The sequence below is a fragment of the Macaca fascicularis genome, chromosome 7 (assembly GCF_037993035.2).
Source record: "Macaca fascicularis isolate 582-1 chromosome 7, T2T-MFA8v1.1".
NCBI lineage: Eukaryota > Metazoa > Chordata > Mammalia > Primates > Cercopithecidae > Macaca > Macaca fascicularis.
In genome coordinates this window covers 85,322,599-85,340,586 of record NC_088381.1, presented here as the reverse complement: position 1 = coordinate 85,340,586, position 17,988 = coordinate 85,322,599, and the positions used below count along the sequence as shown (strand labels likewise).

The 17,988-nt window shown below is 46.8% G+C and overlaps 1 protein-coding gene across 7 annotated transcripts in view; it reads left to right on the top strand.

Annotated features, from left to right (window-relative positions):
• Positions 1-17,988, top strand: part of ADAMTS17 (ADAM metallopeptidase with thrombospondin type 1 motif 17) — a 363,322-nt gene that overhangs the window by 78,479 nt on the left and 266,855 nt on the right. For all 7 annotated transcript variants that reach the window (XR_012415486.1, XR_012415487.1, XM_015453452.4 and 4 more), the window contains one exon: positions 6,775-6,818. Coding sequence is in view for 4 of the 7 variants with exons in the window: in XM_015453452.4 (XP_015308938.1) it covers positions 6,775-6,818 (44 nt within the window). In the remaining 3 variants the exon portion in view is untranslated. The remainder of the gene's footprint in view (positions 1-6,774; positions 6,819-17,988) is intronic.

Below are 17,988 nucleotides of genomic sequence, written 5' to 3'. Positions count from 1 at the left end.
ATTTTTCTTTGGTTGCTTTACTTTAATAATGTAAACAAAATGTGTTACATGTTCATACCAAAACTCTCCCTTTACAAGAAACACAGAAATATTCCTTAATAACTTAATCCATTAGATTAAAAATACCAGCTTTTTATTAGAGTTGCTAAGAATATGTCAACTTTGAATTTTAACGACTTTTTTTAATTTAAAGAAACTACTTTCCAAACTGCATGCTTGCTTTTCCTCTGTGAATTTGGACGTAAAGTTGTGGAAGGGAGAATTTTATCATATCTTTAGCTTGGGGGCAGTTCGTTTCTCCACAAAAAGGTTTTTTTGTTTTGTTTTTTGTTTTTTGAGACAGAGTCTCCTCTGTTGCCCAGGCTCGAGTGCAGTGTGATGCAATCTTGGCTCACTGCAACCTCTGCCTCCTGGGTGCAAGCGATTCTCCTGCCTCAGCCTCCTGAGTAGCTGGGATTACAGACGTGTGCCACCACACCTGGCTAATTTTTGTATTTTTATTAGAGAGGGGGTTTCACCATGTTGGCCAGGCTGGTCTGGAATGCCTGACCTCAGGTGATCTGCCCGCCTCGACCTCCCAAAGTACTAGGATTACAGGTGTGAGCCACCATGCCTGGCCCTCCACAAAGAGTTAAATCTCACTTAACATTTGGTTTTGAGTCAAGAAAGGCTTTTGGTTGCATTTCTTAGGCCATGTGCTACAAACTCTGAGCCCCATGATGTCTCAGTCATCTGGGGAAGTTCTGTGACCCCAGCCCCAGACACCGGACAATACAGTTTTCGTTCCTTTCAAAAATCCCAGAATAGGCCAGGCGCGGTGGCTCACGCCTGTAATTCCAGCACTTTGGGAGGCTGAGGCAGGCAGATCACCTGAGGTCAGGAGTCTGAGACCAGCTTGGCCAACATTAAAAAACCCCATATCTACTAAAAATACAAAAATTAGCTGAGCTTGGTGGTGCACACTTGCCCAGCTACTTGGGAGGCTGAGGCAGGAGAATTGCTTGAACCCGGGAGGCAGAGGTTACAGTGAGCTGAGATCATGCCATTGCACTCCAGCCTGGGTGACAAGAAAAAAGCTCTGTCTCAAAAAAAAAAAAAAAAAAAAAAAATTCCTACAATAGACACAAGGCCACCACCCATTACCAAATAGATGCCTGCTCACTCCAGTGGATGGTTCGTCGATTGCCAGCCCTCAGTATGCTTCATTACACATTTAACAGTGTGCTTTGTAGTGTGACAATCCCTTAGGAGAACACTTGCTGCTTCTACAGGATATGATTAAATATATAATCCATATATAAGTTCTATCATAGACAATCAGAATTATTGAAGAGACATTTTAGAAAAAGTCTGTTTAATAATTCTGATTGTCTGTAACATGGCTAATGCAGTAGCAGGCATCAGGGACCAAGGGATGAACATGACCTGGTTCATGCTTTTGACCTGGACTTGCCCACTCCAGTGAGCACTGGGCGCCTTCCCCAAGAGCAGTGGCTGCCCACACTCACTGGCCAGAGGCTGCTGTTGCTCGAGGCACTCTGCAATGGCATTTGGGGACTGTGAGACTTTCTGTAGAATACCCCAGGTGTCATAGCATTCAGGTTAAGGGTACCATGATTTGAGAGTGGATTCGATTTGGGGAGCAAGCAGGAGTCCTTGGGAACTGTGTCTGTGCATGATCATAAGTAAATGGAGCTGATTTTCCAAATGGTAATTATATTTGGTCTGAAAGACTTTCCTAGAGAGGAACTCTAAACAACATCATCTGTGGAATATGCAGCTAAACTCCCAAGGTTTCTACTTTGAAAATAGATTTTATAAATACTATAGAAAATCTATAATTTCTGGTGTTTTGTTAAAAAAAATTAGTAGCTTATGATAATTTTCTCTATATCGGAAGAAGTTTTCTCTTTCCTGCTATTTCCTTTCATTGAGCGGAGAAAGCACTTGTAAGTAGTCTGCATTTGGGGATGAATGGCATTTTTTTAGAGGCAATAAATGTCACCAAGATGACTGTTGACAAGACATCTGTATTAGCCCTTTTACAAAGAGACCTCGGCAGTCATGACGCACCCTCGTTGCAAAGATGCTGTGCGTTAGACTTTCTTTTCATTTTTCGCCCTTCTCACTTACCACAGAGGAAATATTTTGTGTAAAAATGTTCTTTTCTACACCTTGCACTTTTTACAGTGGCTACTGTAAAACAAAATGATACAGTTTTGCTGTGTCCCCACCCAAATCTCGTCTTGAATTCCCACATATTGTGGGAGGGACCTGGTAGGAGGTAATTGCATCATGGGGGCAGGTCTTTCTTGTCCTGTTCTCGGGATCGTGAAGAAGTCTCACAAGATCTGATTGTATAAGGGGGTGTTTCCCTACACAAGCTCTCTTCCCGTCTGCTGCCTTTCACCTTCCACCATGATTGTGAGGCCTCCCCAGCCACGTGGAACTGTAAGCCCATTAAACCTCTTTCTTTTGTAAATTGCCCATTCTTGGGTATGTCTTTATCAGCGGTGTGAAAATGGACTAATACACAGAACAATGGAAAATAACAAGTGTTGCAAGAATGTGGAGAAATTGGAACTCTTTTGTGCACCATTGGTGGGAATGTAAAACGGTACAGCCACAATAGAAAACCAGATGATGGTTCCTCAAAAACTCAAAACTAGAGTTACCATATGATCCCACTTCTGAACCCAAAAGAACTGAAATTCAAAATAGTTGAAAGCAGAGACTCTGATATTTGAACACTCATGTTCATAGCAACATTATTCATGACAGCCAAAAGGTGGGAGTGACCTATATGTCCATCGATGGATGAATGGGTAAACAAATATGCTATATATACACAAGGGAATATTACTCAGCCTTAAAAAGGAAGGAGATTGTGACACATGCTACGACATGGATGAACCTCAAGGACAAATACTGCATGATTCCACTTACGTGAGGTACTTACAGTAGTCGGATTCATAGAGACAAAGAATGGTGGTTGCCAGAGGCTGGGGAGAAGGGAGAATGGGGAGTTATTTCATGGGTGCAGAGTTTCAGTGTGGGATGACAGAAAAGTTTTGGAGGTGGATAGTGGTGATGGTTGCATGACAGTGTGAATTTAATTAACATTACTGAGCTTTACACTCAATGGTTAAGATAGTAAATTTTATGTTCATGTAGCACAATAAAAAAAATTCAGAGTAAAAAGTTCTGTTCTAACTAAACACATTGGAGAGGGATTCTAATTGCATGGGAGTGGTTCTGGGTGAGGATGCTGGGGGCATGGGCAGTGTCTTCATCCAGGGACAGAGAAAACAAGGTTTCGTCAGCTGCAGGCTGCTGGGCTCTGGATGAGGAATGCGATTGGCCTCTTGCATAGCTGTTACCTGTTGCCAGCCCGGGAGCTTGAGCTTTCTTCTGCATTTTGGGCTGACGCCTTGAAGCTACGTGAGCAATCACAGTCCCTCTCACCTGCTGCCGTGGAGCTGCTCGACTGAACAGATCAGTGCACGTCCTGTCTTCTGGGTCCTCGCAGATGTTAAATTGAGGATCTCCTTCAAGGACGGGGGAGGCAGCTCTGGAGTCGGGCAGGAAGCTGAGTTGGCCAGGAATCCTTGTTTAATGACTAGAGGTAAAGAGCTGTAATTCCCTAGGTTGAGATAATAATGGGCTGATGTTTTCACAAGGAGATTGGGTGTGAGGCAGCTGCCGCCCTGGAGAAGCTGTCCTTTCCTCCCACTGTAACCCGAGCTGAGGCTGCACAGGCCTGGCTGTGCTCAGGGGACAGCTTCCAGGTCCTGAGCTAGGACTGGCCAATGTGAGGGTTTCCTCCCGTTTAAGGTTCTTTTTTCACCTTCCGGGCTGTAACCAAGTCGAACCGTGTATTCTCCCAGACATTGCCTGACAAACAGGTGGCTAAGTGGCTGCTGTGGAGAATGTGAGGATGACGTCATGTCCAGCAGGAGCTGCTGAGCCAGAAGCGGTGGAAGCTGGGTTTTCTGCAGCTGTGGCTGGGACTAGAAAGGACCCCTGAATGGACTGGGCCTGGGGCCACACGGAGCCCACACAGACGCCAGGGCTCAGGGGGCCTCAGCACCTAGGAGGGCTTCACCTTGGGCTCCACATCTGACCCAGAAAGCCGAGAACTCAGAGAACTCCTCCCTGGAGTCAAGAACTCCTCCTTGAGCCTGGGCCTGTGCTCCGGGTGAGAGTGCCTGAAAGGCGCCACAGCAGACACAGCTGGCCCAAAGCTGTACCACCAGGATCCCTCTGGCCAGACCTTCCCCTCCAGCGTAATACCATCTAACTCCTTGGGACACCCTTCCCTTCACCTTCTGCCAAGGGACCCTCTTGCCAGGCTTTGCTCGTGGTGAGGTCCCAGTAAGTATCCGTGGAACTTGGTGTTATGCTCCCAGGCTTCCAATGCTGGTGAGGCCATGGCTGCTGGGTAGCTTGCAGGACCCCTTGAAAGGATCTGGAAACGTCAGTCAATTAATGAAATAATTTATTGAGTCCCAACTGTATGCCTGGCTGTGAGTTATGCACAGGACGACCTGTGTAACTTGTGGTGCCCCCTGCAAAATGAAAACATGGGACCCCGCGACAGCAGAGCGTTAGCCCAGGGCATGGGTCAGACACCCACAAAGCCAGCCCTGTCATGCAGATCCACGTCAGCCTCGAGGAATGCACCTTGGAGTTTCAGTGGATGTCGGGACTGGGAGCCGAGTCTAGCCCTCACTTTTTTCATTCCTGAAGTGAACGCTACAGTCCCTGCTTAGCGGTTTGACATGAGTTGGCAGTGGGATGACATAAAAAGTGGATGCCCCTGATAATGAATGGAACAAAGCCAGGTTCCCTGGAGATAAAGCCGCCCCTGCAGGCAGGTGGCTTGCTGCTTCTCTTCTGAGAAAGGACCTTGAATGGGAAGGATAGAGATTCAGACTCAGCTGACCTTTTCAAGACAGGCCTCTGAGTGTAGCTCTCCCTCCCGAGCTGAACACACCTCTTCCTCAGGTGAAGCAGTGGGTGGTGCCTCGGGGTCTGTCATTCGAGACTGCCTGTTTCCCCTCAGGGCGGCCATTAGATCTGAGAACGCGCGGAGGTGGAGTCCTCCTCAGCCAGAGGGCTGGCTCTCTGCAAAATGGCGCCTGCCTTGGCCTTGGCCAGCAGCTTCATTTCTCTTCTGTCAGACTGAGGCCTGGGTCCCTTTCTCGCTTTGCCCAGCTGAGGCAATGGGGCAAAGCTTTAAACATATACTGTTCACAACTCCGAGAAACCCTGGAGCAAGGTCCTGGGCCAGCCTGGTCTTTGTATGAATGTGTGTGTGTGCGTGTGCGCGCGTGTGCCGCTCAAAACACCAGAATTGGGAAGGGTGCTGAATATTGGGCTGGGGCTAGACAGGTATTGGGCCAGTGAGAACATCTATGCCCCTAATTTTATTTGGTTTCCCCTCTGCCGGTGTTGCTTCTGTCGCCTATTCCTTCATCTTCTAAAATGGAGTCTGATGGAAAAATCGAGTCACTAGGCCTTTTCATCTCTTTATGATAATCCTCCATTTCCCTGAAAGTTCCCTTGGTTTTGGAGTGAGGTTATGAAATGTATGGATCTCAAGCGTTCTTTGGGCCCTGAGAGAAGATGGGTGTGGGGCCTGGGAGGGGCCATGTCTGGGCCAGGTTGTGGCTCCTCACAGGGCTCCCAGGCTGAGTCCTGCCCCAGCCAACCCTCCGTGGTCGACCCCTGACCATGGAACTTATAAAGAACCATAGGAATGCTCCAGCATTAGGAAAGAAGAGCCCAGACCCCTGACTTCCCCACAGGAAGCCAGATGAACCCCTTGTACCTGCAGAACCGGAGCTGGACCAGGTTTCAAGCATCTTTGCTGTCTCACTGGTCCACAGATGCCCACCCACCCAGGGGATCCTGGGGAGCTTTAAGGAATACAGTTTTTTAATCCTTCAACTTTTAAGTTCTGGGTTACATGTGCAGGATGTGCAGGTTCTTTACATAGGTAAACATGAGCCATGGTGGTTTGCAGCACAGATCAACCCATCACCTAGGTATTAAGCCTGGCATCCTTTAGCTATTCTTCCTCATGCTCTCCCTCTCCCTGAGCCCCCTTCACCCGGCTGACCCTGGTGTGTGTGTACAACCATGTGTCCATGTGTTCTCATCATTCAGCTCCCACTTACAAGTGAGAACATGTAGTGTTTGCTTTTCTGTTCCTGCGTTAGTTTGCTGAGGATAATGGCCTCCAGCTCCATCCATGTCTCTGCAAAGAATATGATCTCATTCTTTTTTATGGCTGCATAGTAGAGGAATACAGTTTTTAGAGATGACTTTTTGTTGTCTTCTCGTTAAAGTGATGCATGGTCATTACAGCATCAAAAACCAGTTGCTGCCCAAGTAGAGTAGCTTGGGGAAGCCACTGCAGTTGGATGCTATTGTCTGAGAATTGTCTCTGATCAGTGACTTGGCAAACATCTTCCAAAACATTTTCAGCTGCTGAAAGGAGTCCTTCCAGCAACTGTTATGTATAGAATAGTTCATCTGTAAAAGAAGATTCTCATGTGGGGTAAGTGGACCTACCCCTGGGAAATGTGGATGGGTTACTGTTGCCAAACGCTGCTGTTTGTTATCATTCACTGTGGCCTGTGACCACTGGAACAATAACATTGCAGGATGACTACTTGAGGTTAATTGACAGTGTTTTCTTCTTCCAGTCTTGGGGATACTGCATATACCTGATAATGGCTTTCTTTTTTTTTTTTTTTTTTTTTTTAGGACAGATTTCTGTGTACACAAAGATGAACCGTGTGACACTGTTGGTAAGTTTAGAGTTGAAATAATAATCTAAGGGGCTGATACACCCTGGGAGAATCTGGAGACTTCTTGATCACAGTGGAGGAGCTGTCCTCAAACAAGCACTGCACATTCTGTTGCCTTCCTTCTTGTAAGCTGGTCTTTGACTTTCCTTTTGCTATTTTCCTGAAATGTTTTTAAGTTATTTATGGCAGAAGGCATTAGATGAAGAGGCTATGAAGAGTGACACCAAGGGGAAGAGCCACCAGGCTGTTCGAAGGGGTCTGCAGTTGGGGTTGCATTTGGCTCTGAGCATTTTGGTCACCCAGGCAGGAGAGGCAGCCTACCAAGTTACACAGCTGTGGTCATGAGATGGAAGCTTAGCAGTTTGTTCTCATGCATGCAAATGACCTTTATTGAGCTTTACCCTTTACCTTGGTGCCAGGCTCCTCGCTTTTTAGTGACTAAAGACAGCACTGAAAATGGCATACAGTGCTGAGAAAACCTCCTTTCCTTCTTCCCCTTCCCTTCCTCCTCTCCCTTTCCCTCTCTCACCTTCCCCTCCCCCCACCTTCCCCTCCCCTTCTACTTTCCCCTTCCCCTCCCCTCCCCCTTTACCTTCTCCTCCCCCTCTACCCTCCCCTCCCCCTCTACCTTCCCCTCCCCCTCTACCTTCCCCTCCGACTCTAACTTTCCCTCCCTCACCTTCCCCTTCACCTGCCATTTTCCTTTGTCTCCTGTCCTCAGTTATGTCTGGTTTGCTCTTGACTTCTCATGGATTTCAAATGGAAACCATTCTTGAGTGTAGGAACACAGTGTTTGGTTAATACAGGCACAATGCCCAGGGTGTTTCCAGTTTTGCCTGCCATAACACAAACCTTTGTTCATCAGGAGGTCGAAATATAGTATTGCATTGCCAGAATCAAAATTGTGAATCATGTATGTTTAGAATTGTAAAATCGAAGAAAACAGTATAGGTGTGAAAAATATATAATGTTATGAAATTCACATGTTGAAAACCAGAGCTTCTTGTGGAGCCTCGGCAGTGAGTAATCCCAAGCCTTTGTTCTGGCTCTGCCACGTGCCAGCTGGGTGGCTTTGGGTGTGTCTCCACTCCGGTTTCTTAATCCATCAAATGATCATTTTGGATTAGGTGACTCACAAGACCCTTCAAAATCTAATGATAGCTACCATTCATGTCACATTTCAGAGTTTACAAAATGATTTTTAATATATTACACTTAATCGGTCCTCTAAACAGATCTGAGAGCAAGGTGTCAAGAAGCAACCAGCCAACTCCTCCTGCTTTGTTATTTGGGGGCTGTCTCCATGAGGAAATTGCTAGCCAAAGGCCATGTGAAGTATGCTTCCCTGGAGGGCTGGCTGACACAGGCCCAGGTCAGGTTGGGGCCATGGAGGCTTATGCGGACTGACCTCTGTCTGTCAACAGGGCTGCCAGGCATGTGCTGTTTCTAGGAGTGGCTGCTCTTTCCCGGGGTTCATGGGTCAGGCATGGCCACAGTACCCCTGTCCAGGGCGCCTCTGCTCCGTGCTCCTCCTGCTTCCTGGCTTGCCCCATGGAGACACAATCTCTCAATCGTGTAGCCCTTGCCTGTACTTCTCCCCTGGAAGCCCCTGAGCAACACAGAGCCCAGCTCTGGCCTCCAGGCTGTGTGTCCTTCAGCACCTGGCACTGGATTGAGAGGCTTGGTCACTCCTGTTGGTTGGTTGATTAAATGAAGAAGAACTGAATGAATGAATGAATGCATGCATACAGGTGAAGGGATTCCAATTCCAGTGTTCGTTAAAACCATATATCCAATGGTGTGGTTTTCTTCCATAGGATTTACAACTAGCTTTCAGTTTCTTTTGAATATATAAAAGTTTTCTCTTTTGATAGGAATATGCCATTAATTGTGATTATATCCTGTGTTCAGGCCCCTGGTGAAGAGCAGGCAGCTGCTTCAAATCAAGCATCTTCTCCTTTCCTAAGCCGCATCACCATACTACTTTTTATTGGTTTGCTTGGGCTGCCATAACAAAATGCCACACAAACTGAGTGGCTTCAACAACAGAAATGTGTTGTCTCACAGATCTGGAGGCTAGAAGTCCTAGATCCAGGTGTCGGCAGATTTGGCCTCTCCTGAGGCCTCTCCCCTTGGCTGTAGCTAGCTGCCTTCTCCTGTGTCCTCTTGTGGCCTTTCCTCTGTGTGTGCACCTGCCTGTTGTCTCTCCTCCTTGCAAGGACACCAGTCATACTGGCCTAGAGCCCCACCTCTGTGACCTCATATGACCTTAATTAGCTTTTGTTGTTGTTGTTGAGATAGTCTTGCTCTGTTGTCCAGGCTGTAGTGCAGTGGCACGATCTTGGCTCACTGCAACCTCTGCCTCCTGGGTTCAAGCAATTCTCCTGCCTCAGCCTCCCGAGTAGGTGGGACTACAGGTGCCTGCCACCATGCCCAACTAATTTTTTTGTAATTTTAGTAGAGACGGGGTTTCACTGTGTTTGCCAGGATGGTGTCGATCTCCTGATCTCATGATCCATCCGCCTCGGCCTCCCAGAGTGCTGGGATTACAGGCGTGAGCCACCGTGCCCGGCCAGCCTTAATTGGCTTTGTAAAGGTCCTCTGTCTACCTATAGTCACATTGGGAGTTACGGTTTCTACATAAGAATTTTGTGGGGACACAAGTCAATCCATAGCACTATTCATTTGATACTTTGCCACATGTTACTAGGGAGCATCTTATGTCCTCGTATCCCCTCCCAGGTGCATACGTCTCACTTCCTTAACAAGAAAGTCCTTTAATGGTCAGGACCGGGTGGAGTCATTGTTCTTCATGTGACAGCTGGTTAGCTGAGGGCAGAACCAGTCCATTTCCTGATCCCCACTGCGTGTTCTTTCTAATACGTCAGTGATTTTCAGCTTCTCCAAAGGAGGAGGTGCCTTTTTTCTTTTTTAAAAAAATTAAACTTATATGGTGTTTTATTAGTATACATTTATTTTAATGTGTCATATTTTGCTTGTACAGATGATTAAACCAGTCAGAACAATGGGATAATTTGATGAACAGAAAAATATAAAAACTGGGGTTATGGCAGTCGTATATTGATCTCAGCATCCAATTTATTTATGGACTTTAAAATGTTTTTATTTTGAATAATTATACAGTCACGATAATTGCCAAAAGAGTACAGAGAGGTCTATTGTACCTATCACCCAGCTTTGTCCAGTGGCAACATCTGACGTAACTGCAGTGCACTCTCAGAACCAGGAAATAGATGGACCTGATAGAGTGATCTAGACTACAGCTCTTAATCAGGTTTTACTGGTTTCTGCATGCACTCATCTTTTGGTATGCTTTCGTATAAAGTTCTGTGACGTCTTATTACATGGGCAGCTTTGTCCATCCACCATGACAATCAGGAACAGAAGGTTCCATGGCTGCTGAGATGCCCCCTCGGACTGCCTCTTGAGAGCCACCCCCTGCCACCCTCCGCTTCCCTAACTGCTGGCACCCGTTTATCTGTATTCCATGTCTATGATTTTCTCATCCCAATATCCAGTTGATTTTTCATATTTTGTTTTGATTGTACAGAATGGAAAAATCATCTGAGTCACATAGATGCATGCTTGCCAGCGCTAAGAGATTTTCAACAGCTGCCTTGAAACTTCGGGATCCAGCTCGAGCTTGAGATGCTGTGTCTTGAGTTCTGTAGAAAAGGAGCTGTCTGGTACCTTGAGATAACTAGGAAAGCTTTGGGTTGCCAGCGTAGTGTAATTTGGTATATAACAGCGTTTTTTTGTTGTTTTAATTAGGGTGCAGCTCACATATATGTAAAGAGGGCAAAACTTGATGAATTTTTAATTTATGCCTATACTCTTCTTTTTTGGCTTAATCTGGTATTTCTTGAAATCATTTTAAAGCAATATCTTGAATTCTGTTTTAAATCGTGCTTTTTTATACTGCAGTAAAATATACATAACATTTGCCACCAGAAAGCATTTTTAAGTGTACGATCAGTGGCATCCAGTACATCCACCTAGTTGTGCAGTCCTATGCCTCTACTCTTGAAACCACAACACAGATTGAGGTGAAGAATGTCATCAGCCCTCCAGAAGGTTCCTGATGGCCTAACCCCACCGTCAGGAGTCCCCCAAGGGTAACCTGTTCTTGTTAAGTGTTTTAATGAGTGTTTTTAAAATAGTTTAAAATAGATTTCAGAGCTCAGTTTGAATGAAGCACTGCAATAAACTCTGAGGCGCGGTGAGGGTTTGGGGCTTCCATGAAAAATACTCTTCTCTGCATCAGCCCATTTGTCTCCATTGCCCAGTCTGCATTCCTGATTGTGAGGAATGAGCCAAGGGCACCTATCAGAAGGGGGCTGCCACCAGGCTAGGAGACTGGCTTGGAACACAGGCAGCACCTGGGGGAGCTCCGGAAGTGGGGAGGCCACTGACATCACATAGAAGTTAGTGGCAAGGCCTGTCTGGTCCATGTGCCACCATGGCTGGGGAGTGACCTCCATCTCCCCAGAACAGCCCAGGGTCCTGTGGTCTGCCCCTCCCCACCCCACGTGTACTGGAGTGAGGGAGATTCTGGCCTTTGGGCTTCCATAGGGGAGGCAACAGCACCTCCCATGAAGAATGCATGTTGAAGGTAAAGGTTCCCGAAGGGGATCACTGTGCTTTAGCCAGGCGGGAGAATGGATGCCAGACAGCCCAAAATGACCAGTGTCCACTGGACCCTTCATATCTTTTGGTGAAGATGAAACACAAGGTTTAGTATCTCTAGGCTTCACAGGGGTGCTAGTGATGTAGGCAAAGTTGGCGTTTCCAAAGCCCTGATTCTCCTGAGCCCTGCAGTGCAGAGGCCTCATCACACTCCTCTGTACTGGGTGGACTTGAGTGAGCAGATGAATGGGCATGCTTTTAAAAAGTCACACCAGGTCCAGGGGTGGTGGCTTATGCCTGTAATCCCAGCACTTTGGGAGACCAAGGTGAGCAGATCACCTGAGGTCAAGAGTTTGAGACCAGCCTGAATAACATGGTGAAACTCCATCTCTACTAAAAATACAAAATTTAGTTAGGCATGGTGGCGGGCACCTGTAATGCCAGCTACTCAGGAGGCTGTGACAGGAGAATCACTAGAACCTGGGAGGTGGAGGTTGCAGTGAGCCGGGATCACACCACTGCACTCCAGCCTGAGCAACAGAGTGAGACTCTGTCTCAAAAAAAAAAAAAAAAAAAAAAAAAAAAAAAAGGGTCACACCAGAAGGACCCTTCCTCCTTCCCTCCCTCCTGGCACTGACATGGGCTTCTTAGGCTTCGTTGGAATGGGAAGGAGAGCAAGGATGACCCCTTTGGAATTCTGCTGATCTCCACCTTGGAGGAAGTCACTGTAAGGCAGGAGGATCTGGAACAAGCCACCATCCCCTCACTGAGTGGCCCCCACTCTGCGCATGTCAGACCTTCTCTTTGTGGGGTGTGCTTCTTTCCTCTGTTGAATTCTTCATCTGGAGCTGTCTGCTTTCCAGCCGCTGTTGTGACATAGGTGCTGTCCTGGGTGAGAAGAGGGAGGTGACAAGACAGGGACGTGGCGGAGGTGAGACCTCGGGAGGTTGTGCCTGCCCTTTGCGTTTCTCTTCCAGATGCATGCCCTCTGGGCCTCTCTCTGGCAGTGGCTGAAGACAGCAGCCGCTTCTCTCCAAGCCTGGCTGGGCAGGCGGGCATCTGAGTGATGCTCAGTGGATGTGGAGCTTTGGTTTTCTCCTACCTGTGCCTCCAAATTGAGCTATGGTGGGTTTTGTGCCAGTGTAAATCAAGCTAGTCTTCTTTTTTCCCCTTGCTTGGTCTCCTAATATTTTTTAATTAATGAAACGGCCTCCCTTTTCCTCGTCCAGTGAAGGGGAGGGGTGATCCTACAGGAGGAAGTGGAGATGTTCCTCCGTTGCAGGCTGAAGGCCGGGTTGATGCTGTAGGGGAGCTTGGAGTCTGGTCTGTGCGCTGGGGCCCAGCGGCCATGGCTTGAGAGACCCATGGCTTTCCCTGAACTTGGGGGGAAGGACCCCCTCCTCGAGTCACCCTTGGCACTGGTACCACAGTCTCTGATAGGTTTGGGTGGCCTGAGGGGAGCTTGGTAGATGTGCCCACTGCCCTTCTAGTGTGAGGAAGAACGTGTGGGTGGAGGAAGTGAGGGTGGGGGATATTGCTGGCCAGGACAGTGGTGTTTGGGAACAAAGCATCGGTTTTGGAAATCTGTGTCAGGCCAGCCCACCAAGAGGCCACAAAACCAAGAGGAGCTGGGGAACTGGCAAGAGGTGAGGGGGAGTGGGTGTGGGTAATGGATGGTGTTGTGTGCTGGACCTGTTGAGTTTTTATTAACTGAATGTGTCAAAGAGGAAGAGAAGCTGTGAACCCTGTGATGTTATCAATTAGGTAAGAAAGAAATGCCTCTTTTTGTGCGTGAAAACAAACATATGAAAATGGACCCATCTGACTGTACTTCCTCCCTTCTGCATCAGTCACCCTGTAACCCTTCACTTAGCCCTGGCATCCTTGCTGGTTGGTGCGTAGAACCCTCTGGGGAATTTCCGTCACAAGTGAGCCAACATTTTCTTTGTTATTGTGGTGGTGGTACGTCTTCATTCTGTGAGGGTGGTTTTCAATTTTCAAAGAGGTGTTGAAAGTTTTGCTGGGTGAGGCTGGCAAGTCATGTTTGAGATACAAATAAAGTTTTACTGGCTAGACTACCTCTTGGGTTTCTTTGCTTCTTGGGGCTCTCCTATTTGCTTGTTCCACTGTATTGTTATTCGTCGTAAGCTGACAGAAGGCAAATTTCAATTGTGCTTTAAGATTCTGTGTTAGAAGTAGAGTCTCCAGGCCAAGTGTCGTGGCTCATGCCTGTAATCCCAGCACTTTGGGAGGCCGAGGTGGGTGCATCACTTGAGGTCAGGAGTTCAAGACCAGCCCGGCCAACATGGCAAAACCCTGTGTCTACAAAAAACAAAAAATTAGCTGGGCGTGGTGGTGGATGTCTGTAATCCAAGCTACTCGGGAGGCTGAGACAGGAGAATCACTTGAACCCGGGAAGTGGAGGTTGCAGTGAGCCGAGATCGTGCCACTGCACTCCAGCCTGGGCAACAGAGAGAGAGAGAGAGAGAGAGACTGTCTCAAAATAAATAAATAAATAAATTAATTAAATAAATAAATAAAAAGGCAAACCACTTGAGCAGATACTTTACAGATACATGGATGGCAAATAAGCTTCTGAAAAATTAATATCACTAGCCTATAGCAAAATGTAAAATTAAAGCTATGATGAAATATGGCTATAGAATGGATAAAATATAATTTAAAAAAAAAAAAAAAGAAGTGTAGTCTCCAGGCATTGCTTCTGAGGGCAAATGACTCCTTCAAATGAGTAAGTTCTGAAGTGGCTTTCTCCTTATCTAGGACCCATCTCACTTTTGGGTCCTATTCTGGGCTTATCCGCGCTATGTCTTTGGTGTCTACTCTGAGAAGGTTACAAAGGGGAAGGCTTAATTACATGTTTGTTGTCCCAAATTAGACAACTTGCGGTCTTTAGCAAATTCATCTGTTTGTCAGAGGCTACCTTGGTATTTATAATTATGCTTTTGACCATATTATTTGCTTTTTGAGAGGTTTTATGAAAGGTTTCAATTTTGGGAATCAAATATGCTTACATCTAGTCATCAAGAGTGCAGAAATTTTTGGCAAGGTTCACTTTCATCATACTATTAAAAAATAGACCATCTGCTTAAAAGACTTAGGAAAGTCGCATGCTATTCATTTTAGGGCTTTGTGTCCCACAAATTCAGCTTGGATTCCTTGGCTGATTGAGTTGCCTGGAAAACAAAAAAGTGTGGGCTTTAAGAAACTAGTTCCCCTTCTCACAGGTTTAGCTTTAAGTGTCAGTAGAGTATTTCCTGCAGAATGCCAATTAGGTTGTGTCTGATTGTTGGAGAGGATCTGCAAAAGACTGTGTGTAGGAGATGTTATGCCTAAGAGAACAGAAGAGGACAAGGACCGGTGATCCTGAGAACGTTCCTGCCTTGACCTCTGTGTGGTTGCTCTGTGCACCGCTTAAAGATAGTGACTGGGGTGAATAAACACGTAAGATGCATGTGTCTGTACCTACACACAAATACCAGACACATATGTACACACGTATACATGTACCTTTACGCTCATGCATGCCTGGGGGGCATGCACACACATGGAAGTGTGCAGTGTGTGCACTTCCCATACCTTAAGGCCTGGCGAGGCTCCATCTATACCTGCAAAATCTGTAAGTTCTCTACCAGTGCTTGTTAGATCCTCCCGAGAAGATCTGTCTGCCCTGGGAACAACAAAATAAGATCCCACTGCGGGAGGTTTGTGTTTGAGACTTGGCTGGAAGTCCATACTGAAACCAGTTGCCCCAGGGGACCAAGTTCAACTTTTCTTGTTCTTCCTGCCAGGGTTGTGTCTAAGGTTACATAATGGCTGAAATACATTAGAAAATGGTGAAAATATGTAGGTATGTTTTTGCATGGGATGGGCTTCTACCAGCCCTTTGGAGATGTAGAACCAACATTTACTTTGGAACTAGACAGAGACCAACAAAACGCAGGGCTGTGCCTGATTGCCTTTTGGGCTGGAAAGCAAGAGGGCTGAGCAAGCAAAGCAGCTCCCCTTGCAGGGTTTCCAGCCATGACCTTTCAAATGCAGGCCCAGAGTCCCCTTCATCGTTCTGGCTGGGAAAGTAAGTGTCCTGTAAGAGTGTCCTTCCTTGAGGTGGCTGGTGAGTACCTTCCCAGGCCCCTGCCTGCAAGGGGATTCCGAAACAGACCTCCCTTCCAGGTTGGCAGGTGCAAACCTGCACAAGATATTGGTGATATTGGTGTCAGTCCAAAGCCCACTGCCCTGTCATTCTTTCACAGCTTCAATATGACAACAGCAGAAGGAGTTTCTCTTGTTCTCTCGGTGTTTCTGTTCCTCATGGCCAAGGAGCGCCTCATGACGAGCTTGGAATGCAGTGCCATGCCTCATTGCCTTACGGTGGGGCTCTTAGTCCAGTCGTGCAATTCTGAGTCAGCCTGACCCTTTATTAGGTTTGTTAGAAACCAACAAAACCCTCCCTGAAAACAGGAGGGGGAATAGAATCGTAAATGGAAACTAGGCCTTGATTTGATGCCTCCTCTGTAACTGTGAGTCCTTAAAAGCTCTTAGAGCCTGTGTGCTGCCTGTTCATAAACAGCCTGCACTCAGAGGTGCAGGAGAGGCAAGGAGAACAGGTACCATCTGCAGCCAGTGCCGCTGGAACAAGGCCCCTGCTCTGGTTGGAACAAGCCAAGGAAATTGCAGGCTGAGAACCAGGGAAGGGCTCCCACCACAGTCTCCTGTACAGTGGCCCTCAAGGTCCTGTTTACCACCTGCAGGGGCCCTTCATCTCCATGATGAAGGCTGAGTCCATCACCAGATGCCACCCATGAGAAGCGGGAACAAGCATGACTCGTCTTTATAAAACCATCAGATCTCTTGAGATTTACTATCACCAGAACAGCACACGAAAGAACTGCCCCCATAATTCAATTACCTCCCACCAGGTCCCTCCCATGACACGTGGGCATTATTGGAGCTAGATGAGATTTGGGTGGGGATACAGCCAAATCGTATCAGTAAGTCACTCAAGGACAGTGGTGGACGAGATTGGCTCTGCAGTTAAACCTGCATTCAAATCTTGCTTGTCCACCACTGTCCTTGAGTGACTTACTGATATGGTTTGGCCTGTCCCCACCCAAATCTCAACTAGCTCCAATAATTCCCACGTGTCATGGGAGGGACCTGGTGGGAGGTAATTGAATTATGGGGGCAGTTCTTTCGTGTGCTGTTCTGGTGATAGTGAATAAGTCTCATGAGATCTAATGGTTTTATAAAGAGGAGTTCCCCTGCAGAAGCTCTCTCTGGCCTGCCACCATGTAAGAGATGACTTTACTCCTCTTTGCTTCATGCCATGATTGTGAGGCCTCCCCAGCAATGTGGAACTGTGAGTCCATTAAACCTCTTTTCCTTTATACCCAGACTCTGGTATGTCTTTATTAGCAGCGTGAGAATAGACTGATACGCTTACCTAATATCCCCTGCTCTGTTTTCTCATCTGGAAAATGGGGATAATAGTATCTAGGGTCATTGTGAGGGTTAAAGGGGATGACTAATCACACTCATTAGGATGACCACTTCCGTTTCATTTCTTTTCTTTCTTTCTTTTTTTTTTTAGACGGAGTCTTGCTCTGTCACCCAGGCTAGAGTGCAATGGTGTGTTCTCAGCTTACTACAACCTCTGCCTCCCGGGTTCAAGCAGTTCTCCTGCCTCAGCCTCCCAAGTAGCTGGGATTACAGGCGTTTGCCATTACGCCTGGCTAATTTTTTGTATTTTTAGTAGAGATAGGGTTTCACCATGTTGGCCATGCTGGTCTGGAACTCCTGACCTCAGGTGATCCACCCTCCTTGGCCTCCCAAAGTACTGGGATTACTGGCGTGAGCCACGGTACCCAGCCAGGATGACCACTTTCAAAACTAGAAATAACAAATGTTGGCGAGAATGTAGAGAGATGGGAACCCTTGTGCACTGCTGGTAAGGATGCAAAATGGTGCATCTGCTATGGAAAACAGTATGGTAGTTTCTCAAACAATTAAAAAATATGATTCAGGAACTCTACTTATTGATACACACCCAAAATAATTGAAAGCAGGGACTCAGATATTTGTATATCCATGTTCATAGCAGCACTATTTATAATAGCCAGGATGTAGAAACATCCCAGGTGTTGATAGAGGGGTGAGTGGGTAAACAAAAATGTGGTATATCTACACAATGGAATATTACTCAGCTTTCAAAGGGAAGGAAATACTGGCACATGCTATAACATGGGTGAACCTTGAGGACATTATGCTGAATGAAATAAGCCAGTCACAAAAGGACGAATACTGAACGATGCCACTCACTTGAGGCACCTAAAGTAGTCAGCTTCATGGAGTCAGAAAGTAGGATGGCAGTTGCCAGGAGCTGAGGAATGGGGTAATGGGGAATTTGTGTTTAATGGGCAGAGTGTTTTTAGTTGAGGAAGATGAAAAGTTCTGTAGATGGACAGTGGTGATGGTTGCACAACAATGTGAATGTACTTAATGCCAC